The 25,880-nt window shown below is 39.5% G+C and overlaps 1 protein-coding gene across 3 annotated transcripts in view; it reads right to left on the reverse strand.

The window, feature by feature from the left end:
- The window catches only part of PHACTR4 (phosphatase and actin regulator 4), a 105,184-nt gene that overhangs the window by 73,381 nt on the left and 5,923 nt on the right, over nucleotides 1-25,880 (reverse strand). For all 3 annotated transcript variants that reach the window (XM_026014366.2, XM_026014363.2, XM_026014365.2), the window contains exon 2: nucleotides 5,683-5,736. In XM_026014366.2, the coding sequence (XP_025870151.2) occupies nucleotides 5,683-5,698 (16 nt within the window). In that variant the 5' untranslated portion in view covers nucleotides 5,699-5,736. The remainder of the gene's footprint in view (nucleotides 1-5,682; nucleotides 5,737-25,880) is intronic.

A 25,880-nucleotide genomic window follows, 5' to 3' on the forward strand; every position in this document is an offset into this window, starting at 1 on the left:
TTTAATTTCTATAATCATTGCCTACACAGTGTTGATGACACACTGATAAGAGCTCAGTATGCAAAAGTAAATTAGATGGAAACTAGTCTACACATTTAGCCGACTTATCCCACTTGCTATGATGTTCTAGGACAAGGAGTAGTCTGAAGGGATGAAAAATGCTGAAAAGAGGGCAGCCCCGGTGGCGCAGCGGTTCAGCGCCGCCTTCAGCCCAGGGTGTGATCCTGGAGACCCGGGATCGAATCCCACGTCGGGCTCCCTGCATGGAGTCTGCTTCTCCCTCTGCCTGTGTATCTGCCTCTCTCTCTCTCTGAATAAATAAATAAATCTTTAAAAAAAAAAAAAGAAAAGAAAAGAAAAGAAAAGAAAAATGCTGAAAAGAGATGAGAGAGAGTCCAGACTGTCACCACTACCACTTTTCAGGCTTGCATTACCACTATGGTTCATCTTTTTCTACTGACAGAAAAAAAATTACACAGTATCTGTACTATTAAAGTTTACAGAGGCTGATGTTCTATGCACTCTATTTCCCTTAAGATTGGTTATTCTAGGGGCAGCCTGGGTGGCTCAGAGGTCTAGCGCCGCCTTCAGCCCAGGGTGTGATCCTGGAGACCCGGGATCGAGTCCCACATCGGGCTCCCTGCATGGAGCCTGCTTCTCCCTCTGCCTGTGTCTCTGCCTCTCTTTCTCTCTGTGTCTCTCATGAATAGATAATAAAATCTTAAAAAAAAATTGGTAATTCTACCTTTTTTTCCCCCAAAGATTTATTTATGAAAGAGAGAGAACATGAGCTGGAGGGAGAGGGAGAGACTCTCAAGCAGACTCTACACTGAGCACAGAGTCCGATGTGGGGCTTAAGATCATGACAAGATCATGATCCGAGCCGAAATCGAGAGTCAGCTGTTTATCTGACTGAGCTACCTAGCACCTCTGGTAATTCTACTTTACACAGAAAATTTAAAACCACAGTAAGAAATACATACAAATATGTATTGTGTGCTTACTCTTGGACAGTGGAATGTAACAGTAGAAAGAGCTTGCCCTCCATAAGTTTATAGTCCTACTAAGAAAGGAAGATATTTAATTTAATATATGTTTTTAAAAATGTTTTTTTAAATTTCTATTCAAAACCATAGAAAAAATAGAATAAATATCATTTTTGGCATAGTTTAATTCCAAAGGAATTTATCTCCTACTCCTTAAGGATCTCAAAACTAATTAAGTTCATATTTTGGTCTTCATTCATAAAGGAGAGGGAGTGCAGGCTGTGTTATTAAACACATTTTGAACTTCACGTGATAACAACATAATAGCATCACAAAATGTTTTCCCATGAACTTTGTTTTTGTTTTCTTTTTTTAAGTTTTTTTTTTTTTTGTTTTGTTTTGTTTTAAAGTAACCACTAAACCCAACATGGGGCTTGAACTCACAACCCTGATATCAAGAATCATATGCTCCACTGACCCAGCCAGGCAGGCATACTGTTTTCCTATGAACTTCGAAGTCAAGTGCATTAGCTTTGAGCATGGCTCCTTAACATATGTCCTTGAATAGCTAGGGAAAACCCCATTATAACATTATAATGACTTATAAATTCAGTTACAGAATAGGAAGAAAATAATTAATTTTATTTGCTTAGATATAGCTTGTTTTCTACTTCAACATACCACTTCTCATTTTCTCTGATACAAATTTTAATCCAAAGGAGATATTATCTTGTAAATCTGTTCCTAGAATACCATGCATATGAACAAATATGCAACTAGCTTCAAATTCAGGATTCATACTAATAATGTATCTCGTTAAACAATTATTTCATCAAACACATACCAAAAAATTTTTTTTTTAATTTTTTTTTTTTAAATTTTATTTATTTATGATAGGCACACAGTGAGAGAGAGAGAAGCAGAGACATAGGCAGAGGGAGAAACAGGCTCCATGCACCGGGAGCCCGACGTGGGATTCGATCCCAGGTCTCTAGGATCGCGCCCCGGGCCAAAGGCAGGCGCCAAACCGCTGCGCCACCCAGGGATCCCCAAAAAATTTTTTTTCAACAAATTGTGTTCACTTCTATGGAAGGGAGGGTATGCAGAAACTTTAAAAAGTTGTCAGAAGATTTTGGGAAGGCAATATAGTACACAGATCCTCCTCTACTCCAAAAACCTTTAGGAGCTTCATATGACAGGGTTTCAGTCCCTCTTCTGGCATGCCATGGGAAGAGTGGCTGTTCACCCATAACAGATGATAAGGGAAGAAGGAAGAAAGCAGAAGCAGTAACAACCATTTTTAAAAGCAGTGGGGTATAAGTATCACAGTAGCAGAAACTGTACACACATCTTTCCTGGACCCTTCCTTCCTCCAGCACTTAATGTATAGTACAGCCATTACTCCCTTCCCCCAACTCCTCTGCTAAAAATTATTATTAATGAATAATACTTTCACTACCAGGTCCTTTTGAAACTGGGGATGAAAGGGAAGGAAAAAAAGAGAATTAAGGTGAAAACTATTTGATTCCTTTATCACCTTCCCCACTCCATGAACTTTGAATGTCTGTCCCACACCAACACTAGTAGAATTCAAGAGGTCTATTTCTTGGAAGGGATAAAACAACTGGCTTCTGGACTGGAGACAGAAAAGACAGTGGATGGTGGGAACACAGCACTAAAAGCTGAAGGGAACTGGACAACCATGTGCACAATAATGCTCCCCACCAATCCTCTTCACCCCTTACCTCCTAGACCTCTAGTCAGTGACAGGAAGATAAGCTCCTACTGACTTGGGGCTTCTTCCTCAACGAGACAGACAAGAAGCTCACCTTACAGAAAGGCCCAGAGGTATTCAGCCTACGCGTTTAAAGCTTCTAATTTAAAGCTTCCCACTCTTAATCATGAGCAGACAGCTAATTATTAGGAGACATCAGAGGAAAACTCTAACATAAAACAGATCAAAACAAACAGAGAAAAGCAACTTTAGGGGAAAAGGGACTGTGCAAGGCCAAGAAAGTTTGTTGAGGACAATAAAAGGATATGATGAAAGAAATATTCTGTGAACAAAAGAGATCTAGAAGTTCAGAACATAAGAGTAGAAAATTTTAATTGATGATAAAGATGAATAAATCCTCCAGCAGGCAGAGCTAAAGGAAAATGAGGTGAGAATCAGGAAACTTCCAGGAGGCCTAGCATCACGAAGCATGTGGCAATCAAGAAAGAGAAAGACATGAGATTGAGTAGGGCTATCCAGGATGACAGCTGTGCACCACACCCAGAAAAACAGCTGTCCAGATTGGAAGAGTGTGACTCAAGAGATATACTGAAGGTGGCTGTCACTACAATCTCTGCTGCCATTTGCCCTCTTCTTGAATATAAGAATGTAGTGCCCAGGTAAGCCTGGTCCTCAGCTTATCAATTATCAAGATAATTGACTAAATGCTGATGAATTTCTCCTCAAAATACTCAGCTGTTTAATGAGCTCAGAACACTCAATTCATCCCACAGAAGTGTCTTAACCCAACTCCCAAAAGCTGTAGGTGGGTCATGGTCAACTTGGGAGGAATCAGAGAACAGCTCACACCTCATACCGTCTAACCATATTTCTGTCACCTGTCCAAGACTGGGTCCACACTAGACCCTGCCCAATACAATTTCCAGGACAAGTCCTGACTTTGCCAAAGTTGCTTTTCTTCCATAGAATAGACTCTTTAAACCTCAGGAAACTGAAGAAAGTGTGGTCCCCAGATGCCTGGGATCCCCGAGATTCTTCCAGGAGCCTAAGAGGTACACAGATATACTTAGTAATACTAAGGGAATATTCGCCTTTTTCACAGTGTTGAAACTTGTATCAATGGTACAAAAGCAATAGTGAGCAAAAGGTACCTTACTCAAATCAAGTACCTGCTGGTACCTTAACACAAATCAAGGCAGCAGCACCAAACTATAATAGGACTCATGGTCTTCATTATCATGTTATTACAGTTAAAAATAATGCCAGTTTTAATTTAAGAATGTCCTTGATAAAGCTGCAAAATTATTAGTTTTAATAAATCTCAATCCTTCAGTACATGTCCTTTTATTATTCTGTGTGAGGAAATGACATATACTTAATATATGACATAACATAAACTTAAGTATAACTGCTACCTTTAGTAAAGGCACTTGTGTTGCAGGCTGAACTAAGGTTTTTTTCATGAAATACTGTTTTTACTTAAAGAGTAATTATATTATCCAAGCTTACATATTTGATAGGCATTTTCTCAAAACTGAACAAAAGTGAATCTATCACTACAAAGAAAACTGACAGTACTTGTTGCCAGTGACATAGGTTAGGCTATAGGTCTGTCCCCTCTGGAACCTGATGTGTCAAAATCCCTCACTTCTATTTTCAGAATACAACAAAATAATTCTTTTTCAATCTATCTACATAATTCTTAGCTAATTTAATTACAACAAAATTCTCACCCTAATTTACAGGGACTCTATCTTCTTAGAAACAAACTTATTTTACATTCAGAATTCTTATCTTTATCAGATGGCATTGAGCAGACCATAAACCAGTAAATATTATATGTATGTTTTGTAAGCAACTAAGAAAAATCCATTTTTCTCTAGAATCCACATTATGAATATAAATGTTAATCAAGTTACAGATTCCAAGATTTAAAGTATAAGAGGAAGAGTCTCACTAGCACAGAACACAACCTTTTTCTCATATTGGTGATCAAAAGCACATTTTGATTTACGTTTCAATTGACTACTGACCAACCCTAACTACCATAGCAACTCTCTTTTTAGTATTCCTTAGTAAATTTAAGTTACATTTAAATTTAAATTAAATTTAATTAATTTAATGATAAATTTAATTAGATCCAATTAAACTTAAGTTATGCTTAAGTTAGGTGAGGTAAAGAGGTCAAAGAGAAAAAATAAGTTTCCAGTAACCACCTCTGAGTAGTCAAATGTTCCTCTAGTTTGTCATATGTACATGTTCTTTAGGATTTGTCACCAAGCAACCAAAATCAACTCGATTTACTAAACTGTTCATAAGTAATCCCCTCCAGATAATTCTGGTAATAAATTCTTTTTTTTTTTTTTTTTTTTGGTAATAAATTCTTGGTAATAAAATTTATGACAAAAGTACTGACTGCCCTCTAGTGTTCAGATTGAGGATTATGCTGATAAACTCGTAAAATACCCTTGAGGGTGGGGGGGGGAACCCAAGGTCCTAATGAAGCCATTTAGGGTCATTAACAGCAGTGGAGAAATTCAGATCTTGCCAAGTGTTCAGCCATCTTCTTAAAGCAAGACAACAGCTATTAACCTGAGCTATCTAATTACTTGTACCAGTAGCCCAAGTACCTGACCTTAGTTACTCTGGGGTAACTGGGCAGGAGTAGAATGTAACATTAGTAACATTTTTACTATACTTCAAGTTACACTGGTATAAAAGGAGATTCAGACGTCTTTACATTTGGCAAAGAATCACAAAATGCTTGAATCAAAATCTTATTCCAGCATGCTAAGGTTAAACAAGAAAAACGGCCTCTAATCCCTTTCTTTGCTGATGCATATTTTAAACACCTCTTTTAAATTTTACGTACTTCCTAGTCTGCAATCTGATTTTTTTTTTGAGAAAAAAAAAAAAGGCCCACAAATACCATTTACTAAGAAAAATGCAGATGATACTCACCAAATGGATCTTCCATGCCACTATTAACCAGTTTAGGGAGGTGGGGTGTAGTTTCTAAAAAGAGAAAAAGGTAAATGATATATTTACAACATAAAATTCATCACCTTTTACGTTTTTTTTTAACCCAATTCAGTAATGCTGATTATAATTTAAAACTGGAACATTATAGAAAGGTATAATTTATTAAGTGAGAATATTACCTACTGGGATTTACTTTAAGACAGGTAAGATATAGATATATAGTATAAAAATATCATAAGACATTTAAGGCTAATTTTCATTTTAAAATATATTATTCTCCGGCAGCCCCGGTGGCACAGTGATTTGGCGCCGCCTGCAGCCCGGGGTGTGATCCTGGAGACCCGGGATCGAATCCCATGTCGGGCTCCCCGCATGGAGCCTGCTTCTCCCTCTGCCTGTGTCTCTACCTCTTTCTCTCTTTCTGTCTCTCATGAATCTTAAAAAATATATATATATATTATTCTCAGTTTACTCAAGTAAGTTTCCTTTCCAATCCCCATCTTGAATTTATGAGGGTATAAGGAAAAAGGAAAATTTTTATGTAAAACAATACCCCCCCACAACAAAACTCGTGTAAGTACCTGAGAAAGGGTATGAGTGATACCTTAGAAGGAACTGGCTTTGCCTAAAGAATGTAGAAGTTATTTAAAGTAAGTTGTCAGTTTAGAATGCTCAAGTATGAAAATAAAAGAATGTTTTGAAAGAAATTTGACTGAGTACAGATATCCAATCTCCCTACCCCTTAATTAGACTAGGATCAGTCTGCCCAATCTTGCTTCCTATTTCTCTTGCGGTTTTGAAACTCTCTAAAGCCGCCCCAGCTGGTGATCCCTAGATATAAAGAGGAATTACCATATTGGCAGGATTAACTGATCCTTATTATCAGAAAGAAGTAGGGTGGCTGTTCTAGAAGGGGACAATGACAATATATCTGGAACCCAGATGACCCATTTGGGGTCCCTTTGGGGACCATATTGGTACTCTCTTTCCCAATTCTGAGAGTAAACAAATTGGATACTCTGGCCTGAGAAAAGCATGGTAACTAGTGGTTCAGATCCCTAAGTAATGAGGGTTTGGGTCATACCACCAAGTACTAGCCATCAAGATTGGCGGAGATGTGGGCAACCTGGGTGGCTCAGCGGTTTAGTGCTGCCTTCAGCCCGGGGCATGATCCTGGAGACCCGGGATCAAGTCCCACATCAGGCTCGCTGCATGGAGCCTGCTTCTCCCTCTGCCTGTGTCTCTGCCTCTCTCTGTGTGTCTCTCATGAATAAATAAATAAAATATTAAAAAAAAAAAAGATTGGTGGAGATGGGGGGACACCAGGGTGGCTCAGTTGGTTAAGTGTCTGGACTTTTTGTAAAGGTAATTTTTTAAAAGATGTATTTATTTGAGAGAGAGAAAGGCATAGCATGTGCAGGGGAAGGACACAGGGAGAAAGAGAATTCTCAGGCAGACTCTCCAGTAAGCACAGAGCACAACATGGGCCAATCCCGAGTCAAGCTGAGTCAGCCACCTACCCTACTAAATCACCCAGATACTGCAAGCATCTGACTCTTGATCTCTGCTCAGATCTTTTTTTTTTTTTTTATTTTTTTTATTTATGATAGTCACATAGCGAGAGAGAGAGAGGCAGAGACACAGGCAGAGGGAGAAGCAGGCTCCATGCACCAGGAGCCCGACATGGGATTCGATCCTGGGTCTCCAGGATCGCGCCCTGGGCCAAAGGCAGGCGCTAAACCATTGCACCACCCAGGGATCCCTCTGCTCAGATCTTGATCTCAGGATCACAAGTTCAAGTCCTGAGGTGGGTTTCACACTGGTGTGGAGCCTACTTAAAAAAAAAAGAAAAAAAAAAAAAGAGATGGCGGCTAAGGACAAGGGGAATCTGAACGGAGAATGGAGGGAGGTAATAATTATTATTTGTAACATGGAGACCAGTTACAGCCCAGATACAGTTCATCACACCAACCTTCCCATCCTAAGTATCCCCCAGGAAGAGAAGCCAATCAGAATTCTAGAGGAGGGATCCCTGGGTGGCGCAGCAGTTTGGCGCCTGCCTTTGGCCCAGGGCGCGATCCTGGAGACCTGGGATCGAATCCCACGTCGGGCTCCCGGTGCATGGAGTCTGATTCTCCCTCTGCCTGTATCTCTGCCTTGTCTCTGCCTCTCTCTCTCTGTATGACTATCATAAATAAATAATAATAAAAAAAAATTAAAAAAAAAAAAAGAATTCTAGAGGAGCTGTCCTCTCAACACATATAACAAACATGAAGATACAAAATGTCAAAATTTATGGGACAGAGCTAAAGCTGTACTTACAGAGAAACATATAGCTGTAAACACCTACATTAAAAAGAAAGATCTCAAATCAACAACCTAATCTTTTACCATAAGACACTGGGGGAAAAAGTAAACAGTAAAGATTAGAGTGGAAATAAATGAGATAGAAAACACAAAAATTGGGCAGCCCGGGTGGCTCAGTGGTTTAGCGCCGCCTTCAGCCCAGGGCCTGATCCTGGACACCCGGGATTGAGTCCCACATCGGGCTCCTTGCATGGAGCCTGCTTCTCCCTCTGCCTGTGTCTCTGCCTCTCTCTCTCTCTGTCTCTCATAAATAAATAAATAAAACCTTAAAAACACACACACACAAAAAGAAATTAACTCAAAATAAATAAAGAATTGAAATATGAGAGCTAAAACTAATTAAACTCTTAGAAGAAAAGACAGGTCTAAATTTATGACCTTTGGTTAGGCAATTAGGTTTCTTAGATACAATACCAAAACCATAAGCAACAAAAGAAAAAGTAGATAAAGCTTATATTATCAAAATTAAAAACAGAAAATAACAAGTGTTAAGAGGACGTGGAGAAATTGGAACCCTTGTGTACTCTAACAAAATGGTGCAGCCACTGTGAAAGTAGCATGGCAGTTCCTAAAAAACTTAGGGGTGCCTTGTTGGCTCAGTTGGTTAAGCACCCAACTGAGTTGGGTCAGTTGATCTCAGTTCAGGTCTTGTTCTCAGGGTGGTGGGTTCAAGCCCCACACTGGGCTCCCCCTAGATGTGGAGCCTACTTTAAAAAGATTAAAAACAGAATCATAGGGATCCCTGGGTGGCGCAGCGGTTTGGCGCCTGTCTTTGGCCCAGGGCGCGATCCTGGAGACCCAGGATCGAGTCCCACGTCGGGCTCCCGGTGCATGGGGCCTGCTTCTCCCTCTGCCTGTGTCTCTGCCTCTCTCTCTCTCTCTCACTGTGTGCCTATCATAAATAAATAAAAATTAAAAAAAAAACAAAAAACCAGAATCATAGCATGATCCAGCAATTCTACTTCTGGATATATACCCAAAATAACTGAAAACAGGAATTCAAACACATATTTGTATACCCATCTTCATAGTAGCATTAGTGACAATAGCCAAAAGGTAAAAACAACGCAAATACTCATCAACAGATGAATGGATAAATAAAATGTGGAATATATTATTCAGCCTGAACAAGGAACGAAATTCTGACATATGTTACAACAATGTCAATTCTGAGACATTGTGCTAAACGAAATAAGCTAAACCCAAAAGGAAAAGATTGTATGATTCCACTTTACCTACAGCAGTCAAATTCAGAGACAGAAAGTCAGATGCTGTTTCCAGGGGCTGAGGGGAAGTGAGAATGAGGAATTATCACTAATGGTTATAAAGCTTCAGTTAGGAAAATGAAAAAGTACTGAAGATAGATGGTGGCAATGGTTGTAGAACAACGTGAAAGTACTTCATGTTGCTGACTATACCTTTAAGAAATGGTAAACTTTGTTTACACAAAATATTGTGTATATTTTATTGTAACTAAAACAACTGAATCTTGGTAAGATCAGTGAGTATTATGGCATTTTAACTAGCCTGACTCCCACTTCCATCTCCCTAACTCTGTTAGCCTTGAAAACCAAGAGCCTCACAACTACAGTGGCTATGGAAACCAGCAGCCGAGCAGCTACTGAAAAGGACAGAATAAATTTGGAGCTCCCGAAAAGCGCCAGAGAGCCGTTAGTACGTGATCTGACTGCTCCCCTTATCTTTATTTGACCTGACTCACCGCTTGTTCTGTGTGAATAGCTCTATCCTTCAGACATTTTTCAAAACATAGTCAGTGGCAGCTGTTTAACATCCCCACAGCCTAAGGCAGTGATATCAGTCAGCTAGAGTCTAACAGGACACTGAACAAAAAAACCCATAAAGGTTCAGGAACGAGAGGTCTATAAGGGACTCTGGAAAACCCTGATGTATTCTTGGGTATCTAGAAGGGCACATGCATTTGCAGGCTGTGCACATACCCAGGAAAAGCCTGAAAGCGCCCTGATATCTTACCTCTGGTTGACCTTGAAATTCTGTGCAGGCAGGAAGTAATGGCTAAAGGAAAATTGTAAATTGCCTGCAGGGAACATTGCAAATATAGGCCAACAGACAGAGCCCCCTTGGCAAAGGCTACTGGATAATTTAAATGTTCAAGACAGTTAAGGAAGTCTTTGTCTAATCATTAGCTAACCACTAAATCAACCAAGCAGAGACTTCAGTGGCCATATACAACAAAAAAAAAAGGCTCTACAGATATTTAGTCCAGGAAAGTCACTAAATAAACAGCAACAAGAAATGTCCAGGAGGGAGGGGAGAATCTGAATTGCAGACTTGCCACATTATTTAAAACGCTTAGTTTTCTGAAAAAATTATGAGATACATAAAGAGGAAAGTATGGTCTATATACTGGGAAAAAGCAGTCAACAAACCTGTACCTGAGGAGGCCTAGGTGTTGGGCTTACTAGACAAATACTTTTTTGTTGTTGTTGTTAGAGAGCAAGAGAGGAAGAGCACAAGAGGCAGGAGGGGCAGAGGGAGAGGGAGAAGCAGACTACCTCCTAAGCAGGCAGCCCAAAGTAGGGCTCCACCCCAGAACCCTGGGATCATGTCCTGAGCCAAAGGTAGATATTTAACCAACTGAGCCACCCAGGAGTGCTTAAAGACTTTATTATTTTTTAAAATATTTTTATTCATTTATTTATTCAGAGAGAGAGAGGCAGAGACACAGGCAGAGGGAGAAGCAGCCTCCATGCATCCTTGTATTTTTTTTAAAGATTTATTTACCTGACAGAGAGAGAGCACCACAGGGGGAGTAGCCGACAGAGGGGAAGGGTGGGCAGCAGGCTTCCCACTGAGCAGAGAGCCTGATGCAGGGCTCAGGGCTCCATCACAGCACCCTGGGATCATGACCTGAGCTGAAGGCAGATGCTCCACTGACTGCGCCACCTAGGCACCCCTAGACAACGACTTTTAAGTAAGCTATTCTAAATACTTCAAAGAACTAAAGAAAACCGTGTTTGAAGAACTAAAGTATGCACATAATGCCTCATCAAATAGAGAGTAGCAAGAGAAATTTTTTTTTTTTTTTTAAAAGAAAGAGGGCAGTCCCGGTGGCGCAGCGGTTTAGCGCCATCTGCAGCCCAGGGTGTGATCCTGGAGACCCGGGATCGAGTCCAACGTCGGGCTTCCTGCATGGAGCCTGTTTCTCCCTCTGCCTGTGTCTCTGCCTCTCTCTCGCTCTCTCTGAATGAATAAATAAATAAATCTTAAAAAAAAAAAAAAGAAGATTTTCTAGAATTGACAAGTAAAATAACTGAAAAAAATTCTCTAGAGCAACAGCAAAAGTAACTACATAGGTAAATATAAAAGACAGTATAGGGGCGCCTGGGTGGCTCAGCGGTTGAGCGTCTATCTTTGGCTAAGGGTGTGCTCCTGCAGTCTGGGGATCAAGTCCTGCATCAGGCTCCCCAGGGGAGCCTGCTTCTCTGTCTCTCATGAATAAATAAATAAAATCTTTTTTTTTTAAATATTTTTTTCTTTATTTATTTATGATAGTCACAGAGAGAGAGAGAGAGAGAGAGAGAGGCAGAGACACAGGCAGAGGGAGAAGCAGGCTCCATGCACCAGGAACCTGACGTGGGATTTGATCCCGGGTCTCCAGGATCACGCCCTGGGCCAAAGGCAGGCGCCAAACCACTGCGCCACCCAGGGATCCCCAATAAATAAAATCTTAAAAAAAAAAAGACAGTATAAGTGTATATACTTAATTTTTCCCTATCTAATTTAAAAGAATGCATAAAGCTATAATTATAAAAGCATGGTAATGGGCTTGTGATATATAAATACATAATTTATATAAGAATAATAGTACTGGGCACTGAGGTGGGCACTTGACGGGATAAGCACTGGGTGTTATTCTGTATGTTAACAAATTGAACACCAACAAAAAATAAATTTATTTTTTAAAAAAAAGAATAATAGTACCAAGGGGAAAAGGAACAGAGCTATACTGAAAACAAATTGGTATATACCTAAACAAGATTACTAGATTGTGTTAAAGTAAAACCCCAGAGCAACCACCAAAAAACAAACAAACAAACAAACAAACAAACAAAAAACTAGCTGGGAGGTCAAATCAGTTGAGTATTAACCTTCCAACAAGTATAAAAGTATAATTAGAGAAGGATGGATTAATACGGTCTACAGTCATTAGAAGCCTCAACACAGTGTAATCATTAATGTAAACAAAGTTCCATTCAAATTTTCATGGTAATAGACTGAGGTCTGCACTTTGTTTCAGACATATGTGGCACTGAATAAATGTCTGATATGTAAGTAATGGCATAGCAGTAATAATCAAGAATCAAACATCTCTGGGTGCCTACGTGGCTCAGTCAGTTAAGCATCTGTCTGTGGTTCAGGCCATGATCCTGCTCATGATGGAATCCCAGACAGGGCTCCCTGCTCTGCTGGGAGCCTGCTTCTCCCTGTCCCTCCCTGCCAGTGTGTGCTCTCTGTCAAATAAATAAATAAAACCTAAAAAGGAAAAAAAAATAACTGAACATCTGAAAATGGTTGTAAACATAATAGGATTTGCTGGTAGACTGAGAAGACAGAATTAATAGTATCTCAACTGCTGTTAACTACATTATTACTAGATAATCAGAGTGATGATCCTGGGCTAGCTAACAGAAAAAGTTTCTTTTTCTTTTCTTTTTCTTTTTTTTTTTTTTTAAGATTTTATTTGATAGAGAGAGAGAGAACACAAGCAGAGGGAGCAGTGGCAGGCAGAGGGAAAGGGAGAAGCAGGCTCCCTGTTCAGGGACCCGAGCTGAAGGTAGACCCCTGACCTGAGCCACCCAGGCACCCTAACACAAAGTTTCAATTAATAAAACACCTCTGTCCTTAGAGAATCATGAACAGAAGGGTACATTTTTTTTTTAAAGATTTATTAAAAAAAAAAAAAAAAGATTTATTCATCTGAGGGCAGCCCACGTGGCTCAGCAGTTTAGTGCCACCTTCAGCCGAGGGTGTGATCCTGGAGACCCAGGATCAAGTCCCACATTGGGCTCCCTGCATGGAGCTTGCTTCTACCTCTGCCTGTGTTCCTATTTCTCTCTCTGTGTGTCTCTCATGAATAAATAAATAAAATCTTAAAAAAAAAAAAAAGATTTATTCATTTGAGAGAGAACGGGCAAAAGGGGCAGAGGGAGAGAGTCTCAAGCAGTTTCTGCACTTACACAGAGCCTGACACCGAGCTCAATTTCACGATCCTGAGATCATGAAACCAAGAGTTAGACACTTAATTGACTGCACCATCCTGGTATCCCACAACGGTATCTTGCTGAAGAATCCCAAGTAGTCTTTGTAGAAGACTACTCTGTGTCTCCACCTAACCAAATGCCTGTGCTAGAAATACTTCCATGGTTCCTAGAAAAACCACCCACATGCAGATGATGCCTAAACCTATATGTATGTTCAGTCCAGATCTCTCTCAAAAGCTCAGAGTAGGGGAGCCTGGGTGGCTCAGCGGTTTAGTGCCACCTTCGGCCGGGGCCTGATCCCGGAGACCCGGGATCGAGTCCCACGTCAGGCTCCCTGCATGGACCCTGCTTCTCCCTCTGACTGTGTCTCTGTCTCTCTCTCTCTTGTGTGTCTCTCATAAATAAATACAATCTTAAAAAAAAAAAAAAGCTCAGAGTAAAAGGCAAAATACTCAACAGTTTATAAGGCCCTATGACCATTCTCAATGACTCCATCATGTTCAACTACTCTCTCCCTCACTAAGCTTCAGGTAGGTGAGCCTCCTTACTGTTTCCTGAACCTGCCAGGCATGCTAGGGGCTTTTGCATTTGCTATTCACTCTCTCTGGAATGTTCCTCCCCCAATATCCATTCCTCAATTCTTTTAGGTCTTTGCTAAAATGTTGCATTCTCAGTGAAGCCTTCCTTCATGACCCAACTTCATTTTTTTAAAAGATTTTATTTATTTATTCATGAGAGACACACACGGGGGGGGGGGGGGGGGGGCAGAGACACAGGCAGAGGGAGAAGCAGGCTCCATGCACCCGAAGGCCGACGTGGGATTCGATCCTGGGTCTCCAGGATCATGCCCTGGACTGAAGGTGGTGCTAAACCACTGAGCCACCCAGGCTGTCCACATGACCCAACTTTAAATAAAAATATTCAGCATTACTCCACCCCAACTCACCCTTGCTTTATCTCTTTTACCATCTTTGTATTTCTCAGAGCGCTTATCTTCTACATTGTGCCTTAAATTTATTTTTATTATGTTTATTTTCTTCTCTCACTAAAATATAAATTCTTTCAGGACACATATTTTGCCTATTTTTTTCACTACTATAGTGACAACTAGAATTGTTGTTAAATAGTTGGAGGGTCATGTGAGTGACACAGTTGGTTAATCACCTGACTCTTGATTTTGGCTCAGGTCGTGATCTCACAATCATGAGATTGAGTCCTAAGTTGGGCTTCATGCTCAGTGCAGTCTGCTTGAGAGTCTCTCTCCCCTTCTTCCTCTGCCCCTCCCCCATGCACACACATGCTCTCTCTCTCTCCAATAAATCTTAAAACAACAAAAAATATATATGTATATATATATGTATGTATATATATATTTTTTTTTTGAATAGTGCCTGGAAAACAGTAAGTACACAATAATAGCTAATTTTTAAATGAATGAGCTCCAAATCCACAAGTCCAACTCACTAAACACCTCCACTTAGATATCCTCACAAACTTCCATTCAACATACACAAAAACAATTCATTATCTACCTCACTCATCTTTATTCCCTCCTCTTCTGGCAGGTTCCTAGCTCACCACCATCCACCTAGTTGTTCAAACCAGAAATCTCATCTTCCACATCATATGAGTCATTTCCAAAACATATCTCACACGCATCCCTCTCTTCATCTTCATTGCCTGAAGACACGATAGTATCCAAAATATTCTCACTGCCTCTCACAGCTCAGTAATTAAGTATTCCCTAAACTGGGGCCTACGAACTCTTGGTTTTTGTTTTCCCTCCTACTTCAACTGATGTAGTCCCTGCAGGAACCTCCTTTTCTCGGCCTCTAAATGCTGCAGAGCCCTAAGATTTGGCTCTTGAATCTCCATCTCTTCACTATCTTCACTTTCTCCCTCCCTGGAACATCATAAGCATTTTGGCTGGGTCAGTTCTTTACTGAGTACTGTTCTACACATTGCAGGATATTTAGCAACTCTCATTTAGTATTCCCCCCCACACACATTAAATGCCCACAGCCTCCCTAGTTATTATGACATCCAAAATCAGCCCTCTAAATTTCTAAACCCTCCTAGAAAAAGTGTAACACTCCAAACATGAACCCTGCCTAATCATCTCATCCAGTTCTATAGCTTTTTTTAAAAGATTTATTTATTTTAGAAAGAGAACATGAGGAGGAGGAGTAGAGGGAGAAGGAGAAAAAATATCAAGCAGTGTCCACAGTGAGTGGGGGCCCAACATGGGGCTTGATCTCATGACCCTAAGATCACAAACTGAGCTGAAACCAAGAGTCAGACCTTAACTAACTGCACCACCCAGGATCCCCAGTTCTATAGCTTTAAGTATAATATATATATATACTGATGATTTCCAAATTCATATTTCCAGACTGAATTTCTCCTCTGAACTTCAAACTAGTATATCCACAGCCTTACAACATCTTTATTTGGCAATCTAAGAAGTTTCTCAGACACAGCATATATATATATATATTTTTTTTTTAAAGATTTTATTCATTAATTTCAGAGAGAGCACACACAAGCAGGGTGGAGGGGGAGAGGGAGAGGCAGACCCCTCTGAGTAGGGAACCCAAAGTGGGGCTCAATCCCAGGACCCTGGGATCATGACCTGAACTTAAGGCAGATGTTTAACCAACTGTGCCACCCAGATGCCCCAATGTAGTATATTTTTAAAAACAGAACAAAACAAAACAAAAAAACAACAACTCTTGATTCCTCACCCCTAACTTGTTCTTCCTCCAGTCTCCCCTACTCAATAGTTAGGGCAATAGATGTATGACAAAAAAAAAAAAAAAAAAAAAAAAATGCTGGCAAGTATGTTAGCTGCTATTTTGGATCATTATCTTGGTTAAGAGGCAACTTAAGTGTTCCAACTGCTCAGGGCAAAAACTTTGGTGTCATGATTGAGTCTTCTCTTTCTCTCACAACCACATCTAAATCATCACTAAATTTTACGGCCTCTGCCTTTAAAATATATCCATAATCTAAACACTTCTCACTACTCAACTCCAAGCTATGGCTACATCTTGCCTAGACTAGTGTGTCAACGCCCTAATCAATCTTCCTTCTTCCACTCAGGCTTTTTTTTTAATTTTTTAAAATCATTTTTTATATTTTATTTATTTATTCATGAGAGACAGAGAGAGAGAGAGAGAGAGAGAGAGGCAGGCAGAGACACAGGCAGAGGGAGAAGCAGGCTCCATGCAGGGAGCCTGACATGGGACTTGATCCCGGGTCTCCAGGATCACCACCTGGGCTGAAGGCGGCGCTAAACCGCTGAGCCACCCAGGCTGCCCTCCACACTCAGGCTCCTATGTTGTGTTGTCCTCAGAGTGCTCTGGGTGATCCTTTAAAAAAGGAAAGCAGATCATGTCTCCCTATTACATCTGAAATTAACTCCCAATTTCTTACCATGGCCTTTGAGATCCTACATACTCTAACCCATTTCTTACAGACTTTACTTCTTATCACTCTTGCTCACTCTTTTCCTGCCACACTGCCCTATTGCTGCTTCTGTAATTCAACAAACACATTCTTACCCCAGGGCTCTGCAGGTGCTGTTCAGACAGCCTGGAATGCTCCTTTCTCAGAAATTGCATGATTTGCTCCTTTATTTCACGTGACAACTCAAATATGACCTGCTCAGAGGGGCCTTGCCCAGACTACCCTGTCTAAAATGGCACATCCCTTTCCAACATATCCTATTCCTTCACCCTATCTTATTTCTATTTTTAACTTATTACTAAGTTAATATATACAAGACCTGAAATAAGACAGATATTTTCCTGTATTTTCTTAGTATTTTAAAGTTTTACCCTTCACATTTTGATCATCGAGCACCTAAAACTGATTTTTGTGTATGGTATTAGATAGAGATCCTTTTTTTTTCATGGCTAACAATTATCTCAGTCCATTATTGAATAATTTATCTTCTCTCCACTGATATGTAATGCCACCTTTGTCACATATCCCTTTCCCTATATTTATAGGTCTCTCTCCCAGCACTCTGTACTATTCTACAGGTCTATTATTTTTTATCCCAGGGCCAAAATCCACACAGTCTAATAATCAATTTTACAATAAATCTTATAATCAGGTAGGACAAGTTTCCCCATGTTATCTTCAGAAATATGTTGGTTGCTCTGTTCACATTTTAGAATCAACTTGTCAAATTCTATGAAAAAAACTTATTGGAATTCTGATTAGAATTACATTTGATCTAAAATCAAACTGGGAGGGTGCCTGGGTGGCTCAGTTGGTTAAGTGTCTGTCTTCAGCTCAGGTTGTGGTCCCAGGATCCTGGGATTGAGTCCCATGTGGGGATCCCTGCTCCACAAGGAGCCTGCTGCTTCTCCCTCTGCCTCTGTCTCTCATACATACATACATAAATAATTATCTTTTTAAAAAATCAAATCAAATCAAACTAGGGAGGGACGCCTGGGTGGCTCAGCGGTTGCACGTCTGCCTTCAGCTTAGGGCATGATCCCAGGGACCTGGGATCGAGTCCTACATCGGGCTCCCTGCATGGAGCCTGCTTCTCCCTCTGCCTGTGTCTCTGCCTCTCTCTCTCTCTCTCTCTCTCTCTCTCTCTCTGTGTGTGTCTCTCATGAGCAAATAAATAAAATTTAAAAAAAAATCAAACTAGGGAGAACTGTCCTCTTTATAATACTAAGTGTTCTAATCCATGAATATTTTATCTCTCATTTATTCAGTCTCCTTTATTACTTCTCTATTTGGACCATCTTTGTCTTTTAAATAGAGTTTTTGGGGAAAACAATCTAATTTATTTCTACTGTGATTAAGAGATATTTTGTATTCCTTTTAACCACCGTATTTTCTATTTTTCATTTGTTCCACTCTTTAGTTTTTTTCTTTTTTTGTCTTCTGCTGTATCAATTTTTTTCTCATTCCTTTTCCTCATTTCTACTTATTTTTATTCTGTTACTATTCTTTTATTATTACCTCTGAAAGACTAATATGAATATTTTACCTTAAGTCTAAAGTTAATTTAGTATCTTTACTCCTTAATTATATAAGAACTCTTGGAATGTTTTCACTTCAAACCCCTTCTCTATTTATATTTGAGTGTTTTCCATTTTTAAAAAAATATTTTATTTATTTATTTATTGGACAGAGAGAGAGCGTGAGCCCACAGAAAGAAAGTGAGGGATGAGCAGATTCCCCATTGAGCAGGGAGCCTGATGTGGGGCTTGATCCCAGGACCTCAGGATTATGACTGACTGAGCCACCGAGGCACCCTAAGTATGTCCTATTTTTATATCTATAAATGTTTCTTTTTTTTTTTTTTTTAATTTATTTATGATAGTCACAGAGAGAGAGAGAGAGAGAGGCAGAGACACAGGCAGAGGGAGAAGCAGGCTCCATGCACCGGGAGCCTGACGTGGGATTCGATCCCGGGTCTCCAGGATCGCGCCCTGGGCCAAAGGCAGGCGCCAAACCGCTGCGCCACCCAGGGATCCCAATGTTTCTTTATTGTACATTTATTCTTTGCTCATCATTCCCTTTTGCACCTCAGACTCTTGTTTCCAAGAAACAAGAGTTTCCTTTTTCCTGAAGTATATCCTTCAGAAGTTCCTCTGGAGAGGTTCTATGGGAATATGTTCTCAGTTCCCTTGTTTGAAATTTTTTCTTTTAAATTTATTTTTGACATAATGGTTTTTACTGATACACAATTCTCGGTTGATAGATTTTTTTTTCTTTTAGTATTTTGAAAATACTGTTCCACTGTCTTCTTCCTTCTAGTATTGGTTCAATCGGGACACCAACAATATCTCAATATCAGGATCAGTATATATCCTGCTAGGAAAAACTATATATTCTTGGCGTATTCGTTTATATCTGTATTTAAACTCGAGGCTATCTTGGACATTCAAAATGAAACAAAGAATGAAAGCTATTAGTGACAGAAAAAAAATTTTGTTTTTTAAAGTCTGTTCAAAAAAAAGTTACACTTAGGAAGAGTTTATTTTCAAGCACAATAAAATCTAACATACTACTTAAGGGTAAAGACTTAAAAACAGGACTAGGGGCAACTGGGTGGCTCACCCAGGTAAGTGTCCAACTACTGATGTCAGCTCGCGTCTTGATCTTATGGTTGTGAGTTCAAGCCCTGTGTTGGGCTCCACATTGGGCAGGGAGCCTACCAAAAAAAAAAAAAAAAAAAAAAAAATTGGACTAATACCCCTTTCAAGAAAAACTAACCTCCTCCTCTTCCTAGTTAAACATGGTCTTTTCTGTTACCACTAAGACGCATGAATCAGATCTTTAAAATAGAGGTGTGGCTCACTGATAATCAAAAGTACTCTCAAGTTCATAAAAAAAAAAAGTACTCTCAAGGAAATATCATTAGTGAATTGCAAAAGACATTATTTTCAGGAAAAATACAGATCTCAGAAAGGGTTATCCTACTTTCAAGATAATGCAGATCAGAATTAATCATATAATTTCTTCTCCTCAAATAATTGGGACTAAATTTGGACTTCAGGCAATTATAGTTTCTTTCTATTTTTTTTTTAATTTTTTTATTTTTTATTTATGTAGTCATACAAGGAGAGAGAGAGAGAGAGAGAGGCAGAGACATAGGCAGAGGGAGAAGCAGGCTCCATGCATTGGGAGCCTGACGTGGGATTCGATCCCGGGTCTCCAGGATCGCGCCCTGAGCCAAAGGCAGGCGCCAAACCGCTGCGCTACCCAGGGATCCCTATAGTTTCTTTCTAATAGGTAAAGTTTGGTTACATAGATTTCTATGGTGTTGGAAACTTCATAGAAATGATCTGTTGAAAGATGGACTTAAATAGACTTAAAAAAAAAAAAAAACAGTTTCGTGTATGTCTGGATCATAGTGATACCAGGTATAAATATCTCATAAAATAATATAGGGTCATTACTTACAGGAATTTAATGTGGCATAATTGATGCTTAAGAGGTTAACCCTTTTAATCTCTTCTAGTTAAAAGGAAAAAGTTGCTCAACAACTGCTCTTTAATTTTTTCCTTTCTGTTCTGCCCTCCAAAAGCACTAGGACACACAAAAATATTTTATTTACCAAATCCCTTAAACCTTTTATTATTAATTCCTTAACACCAATGCCCTAAATAAAGACAGTTAAACAGAGAGTTAAAAGGCTAGAGCGGAGCTTCTGACTGCTAAAAAATAAATTTTCTTCTCTCTGTAAGGACAAAGAGGAGATAGCTTAAAAAATACAAAGAAATACGCAAGACACAAAAAGACAAATATTGTATGATTCCACTTATTTGCGACACCTAGAATAGGCAAATTCATAGAGACACAAGGTAGAATAAAGGTTATCACCAGCTGAGAGGGGAAGACGATGGGAAGTACTACTTATTGGATAGTTTCAGTTTGAGATGATGGAAAAGTTTTGGAAGTGGATAGTAGAGATGGCTGCACAATGTTGTGAAGGTGCTTAATGCCACTGAATTGTACTCTTAAAGAAGGTTAACATGGTAAATTCTAACCGTGCAATGATTACTGTAGTTGCAAACAAACAGACTTATTTATTATCTCATGCCACAGATTGCAAAGATACATTCATTTAACAAAATGGTTCTTATTGGCCTATGGCTAAACTGAAAGGATGAAGCCCTCTCCCAATTACAAAAAGATGCTGTTCCAGAAGCCAGTTATCTACTTTTATATAAACATTAGAGCATATAAGACTGTTAGAAAAATTCCCAATCTTATTGGTATCACCAATAGGTAAGAGGCATTGTGTTACCTTTTAATACATAAAGCAAAGACACACCCATATCCTGAATCCTAAAGTTCTCCCTCAAATTTAAATTCAGTGAAGGGAACAGGAGGGTGTGCGCAAGTGAGAGGAAATGGAAGTACTCTTCACACCCTGTGGCTTGTTCTATACAGTTACTCTCAGTATCTACTGAAAGCATTTTTAATAGGGATTTAGCCATGAGGAAAGGGAAGAAGAGGTAAGTTTCCCTTAGAAATTCTCCCTTTTCTTCTTGTCACTCACTAGAGGAGGAGGAGGGAGTGTTTCAGGGCTCCAGTTTTTAATCTTATTTAATAAACAATTAACCCCCCCCAAAGAACAACCATTTCTCTATGAACCCAATTCTGAGGTAAATAAGAATGGAATACATCTTCAACACTAGTGTGAAAAATATACCTTATTATTTTAAAAATAACCTTGACACCTTATATGAAGTGACAATTTTTAATTTCTAATGATCTAGGTAGATATTAATAGCTCAAGATTAAAATGAACACTTTAGTGTCTTCCAAAGCTCCAAATGTCCTCACAAAACAACTGTTAGTAAAAATAACTGTATACCATTATGAAAAAAATTAACTTAGAACATTTTTATCCCATACATTAAAATTGACTTTTCCAAAAGTTAAAAAAGACTAACAGAAACAAGTTGAGGAATTCATAAAGTATTTAATCCATCTAAGGAGAAATAATTTTTCTAATGATGAAAGAAATATAAGAAATTACAATGGAAACAGTGAGCGGCCGTGGCATGAAGGTTTCTGTTAAAACTAAACAAAAATACAAGCACCTAGCTGGCTCAGTTGGAAGAACATGTGACTCTTGATCTCAGGGTCATGAGTTCAAGCCCCACATTATATGTAGAGATTACTTAAAAATAAAAAAAATCTTTGGGTGCCTGGGTGGTTCAATGGTTAAGCATCTGCCTTTGGCTCAGGTCATGGTCCGGGGATCAAGTCCAGTATCAGGCTCCCCGCAGGAAGCCTACTTCCTCCTCTGTCTATGTCTCTCCTCTTTCTGTGTCTCTCATGAATAAATAAAATCTTTAAAAAATAAATGAAAAAAAAATTAAAATCTGTAAGAAAATAAAAAACAAATACCACAGATGGGGGAAATCTTTCAATATACTTGAAAATAAATTAACATCTACAATAAAAGGCTTACAAAAGTATCTAAGGCCATAAAGACCTAAACGGATAAATGAGAAAAAAGAATAGAATTTATAGTCATAGGAATAAATGTTTCACTGTCCTAATAATTAAAATGTCAAAACAGTATGCATCCGCTATACTCAAAAACTTTTAAATTTTTTTTTTAATTTTTATTTATTTATGATAGTCACAGAGAGAGAGAGAGAGGCAGAGACACAGGCGGAGGGAGAAGCAGGCTCCATGCACCGGGAGCCTGATGTGGGATTCGATCCTGGGTCTCCAGGATCGCGCCCTGGGCCAATGGCAGACGCCAAACCGCTGCGCCACCCAGGGATCCCACTCAAAAACTTTTAAAGTTAAAGCAGTACTTACGTATCATTTACAACTATTAAGCTGGAAATATATTTATTTTAAAATATTAAAATCCATTATTAATAAGGTCGGTTGTGAATAAACAAGTACTGTAAACTGTTAGTGGCACTGCAAATTAGAGGAGACTGATGTCAGCAGTTTGGTAATACCAATCAAGCACTATATAAATGTTCATATTTGCTGACCCAGTAATTTCATTTTTTTTTTTTTAGTAATTTCATTTTTTTAAGATGACAAGGTTTTTAAAAAAGTATTTTATTTCTTTATTTTGAGAGAGCGAGAGTGTGTGCGCATGTGCAAGATGGGGGGGGAGGGGCAGAGGGAGAGGGAGAGAGAATCTTAAGCCCACCCCAGCTGAATGCAGGAGTGTAGAGCCTGCTGCTGGTCTCAATCTCACAACCCTGAGATCAGGACCTGAGCCGAAATCAAGTATGATGCTCAACTGACTGAGGCACTCAGGTGCCCCCAAGTAATTTTATTTTATTTTTTTATTATTTTATTTTTAAATGTTATTTATTCATGAGAAACACACAGAGAGAGAGAGAGAGAGAGAGAGAGAGGCAGAGACATAGGCAGAGGGAGAAGCAGGCTCCATGCAGGGAGCCCGATGTGGGACTTGATCCTGGGTCTGCAGGATTACACCCCGGCCGGAGGCAGCACTAAACCACTGAGCCACCCAGGCTGCCCAGTAATTTTATTTTATTTATTTATTTATTTATTTATTTTTTTTTTTTTATAGATTCCTTTTTTTTTTTTTTTTAATTTTTTTTTTTTATTTATTTATTTATGATAGTCACAGAGAGAGAGAGAGGCAGAGACACAGGCGGAGGGAGAAGCAGGCTCCATGCACCGGGAGCCTGATGTGGGATTCGATCCCGGGTCTCCAGGATCGCGCCCTGGGCCAAAGGCAGGCGCCAAACCGCTGCGCCACCCAGGGATCCCCTAAAAGAAAAAAGTTACACATACAAAACCTATGTGGCAGCCTTATTTGTAATAGTTAAATGAAAATCCACAACACAGGAATCTTCCAGTTTATTTCCACAAACAGATACTGTTAGCTGGGAGAATAAAGAGGTAAAGTCAAGAGGGAAAAGTGACCTACAGAGACACGGTTAAACTGCTCTGGGATCACTCAAGGTAAGGAGGAATCATTAATCTTTTACACCAATTTTTCATACTGTATTTCCTACCAAAGTGCAAAGGAGAGAATAAGCAGCTACCTAGAGAGAATCAAGTACATTGGTAATCAACTCGATGGTGTGTTGCGGGGTAAAGATGGGGAAGGGGAGTTCTCACTAAGAGATTGAACATGTCGAGTTCCACCAGAATCAGCCATCCACAGAGGAAACAAATTAATAAGCAAGAGCACTTAAGTTTTGTCAGACAATCATAAGATTGTTTTCTATTCTTTTTTTTTTTTTAAGATTTTATTTATTTATCCATGAGAGAGAGAGAGAGAGAGAGAGAGAGAGAGAGAGGCAGAGACACAGGCAGAGGGAGAAGCAGGCTCCATGCAGGGAGCCTGACCTGGGACTTGATCCGGGGTCTCCAGGATCACACCTCAGGCTGAAGGCGGCCATCCGGGGCTGGGCCACCGGGGCTGCCCGATTGTTTTCCATTCTTAAATAAAATACAGTCAACACTTAACTAAATAGTACTCCTGGAAATGTGACTAACAAGTTCACATCTGAAAGAATAAACGTAGGGAATTTTAGCAATGAGAGTTTTTTGGCCACAGATTTTACTAAAATTAGATTTGATTTGAAATGTTTACCTGACAAAAATATCCAGTAACATCACATACTACAAATAAATTTCTAAATCAGTGCACTGACAGCTCACATCCTGAGAGATTTCCCTTGCCACTCAGTACACTTGAATAGAAGGATGCACTTGAAAGCAGTGCCCCCTCTCTCCTATAGCATTCATCACAATACTACTTTTTCCTTTGCCAGGTATGATATTTTCTCATATTTATTAAACACCGCACAGTTTACAAAGACCTCTTACTTATAGTCTTATCTCACATCCCCAAAGAAGTGATTATTATCCCTTTTAACAGATGAGGAACCTAAAGTTTAAGGAGGTTAGCTGACTTGAATAATCAGTGACAACATGGTAGAAATGGAAGTAGAACCCAGGTCTTCAGACTCCAAAGATAGGAAACATATTATATTGAGTAAATAGGTAAGAGCTTTCAGACAGATGGTCAAAACCAACACCTTGTGTTTTATTTTATTTTATTTTATTTTTTTAAAGATTTTATTTATCTATTCATGAGAGACATAGAGAGGCAGAGACACAGGCAGAGGGAGAAGCAGGCTCCACGCAGAGAGCCCGACGCGGGACTCGATCCCAGATCTCCAGGATCACGCCCTGAGCCAAAGGCAGGCGCTAAACCGCTAAGCCACCCAGGGATCCCAACACCTCGTGTTTTAAACATAACAGAGAAGTTAAACTGAAAAATCAAGCTTGAATCTGAAAGCTGTATAGTTTCAACCACCTCTTCCCTAAAAATCAAACCGACACTAAACACACTTCCTCTCCTAAAATCCCCTGGAATGTTTTTGGTTGCAAATCATAAAATCTTAGAATTTGAGAGACTAACTAATCCAGAGTACTCTTTAAAGAAATGAGAAAACTGAATCACAAGGCTTGTGACCTGCTTAGAGATGACACCAAAGCCTTCTACGACAATATAGTGTGTTTTCTTCTAAGGCCCATACCAATCGATGGCGCTCAAGAGATGCTGTTTTGCTGAGAATACAGGAGACAGAATGCATGTATTAGCGGAAAATTCGTGTCTAATCTCAGCTAGGCCCTAACTGCTGGTCAGTGGCCCATTCACTCATCTTTGGTTGGCTCCCTTACCTTTTCCACAACTGCTATTCCAAAACTTTAACGGTTTCTGAAGTTGGCTAGCCCACTCTATCTAGCCTTCTATCATTCTGAAGATAACTTAACCCCTTCCTTTGAAAAGATAAAAAAGAGGTCACTAGACATTAACAGACCTTATAAGGCAGAAATTGTGATCCTGAGCTTTGCAGTCAAAATATATCTGGATTCCAGATCTCTTCCGTTACTTATATGGTGCTTTTGGGAAATGAAGTTAATCTCTCTGAGCCATAATTTCTTCAACTGTCAAATGGGAATGCCCACCCACTCTACAGAATTTTTGGAAAATTAAATAACACATATAAGTATAACTAAGGTGCTTAGCTCAGTCTGTGAAGCATGCAACTCTTGATC

Source organism: Vulpes vulpes, chromosome 2 (genome assembly GCF_048418805.1).
Source record: "Vulpes vulpes isolate BD-2025 chromosome 2, VulVul3, whole genome shotgun sequence".
Taxonomy (NCBI): Eukaryota; Metazoa; Chordata; class Mammalia; order Carnivora; family Canidae; genus Vulpes; species Vulpes vulpes.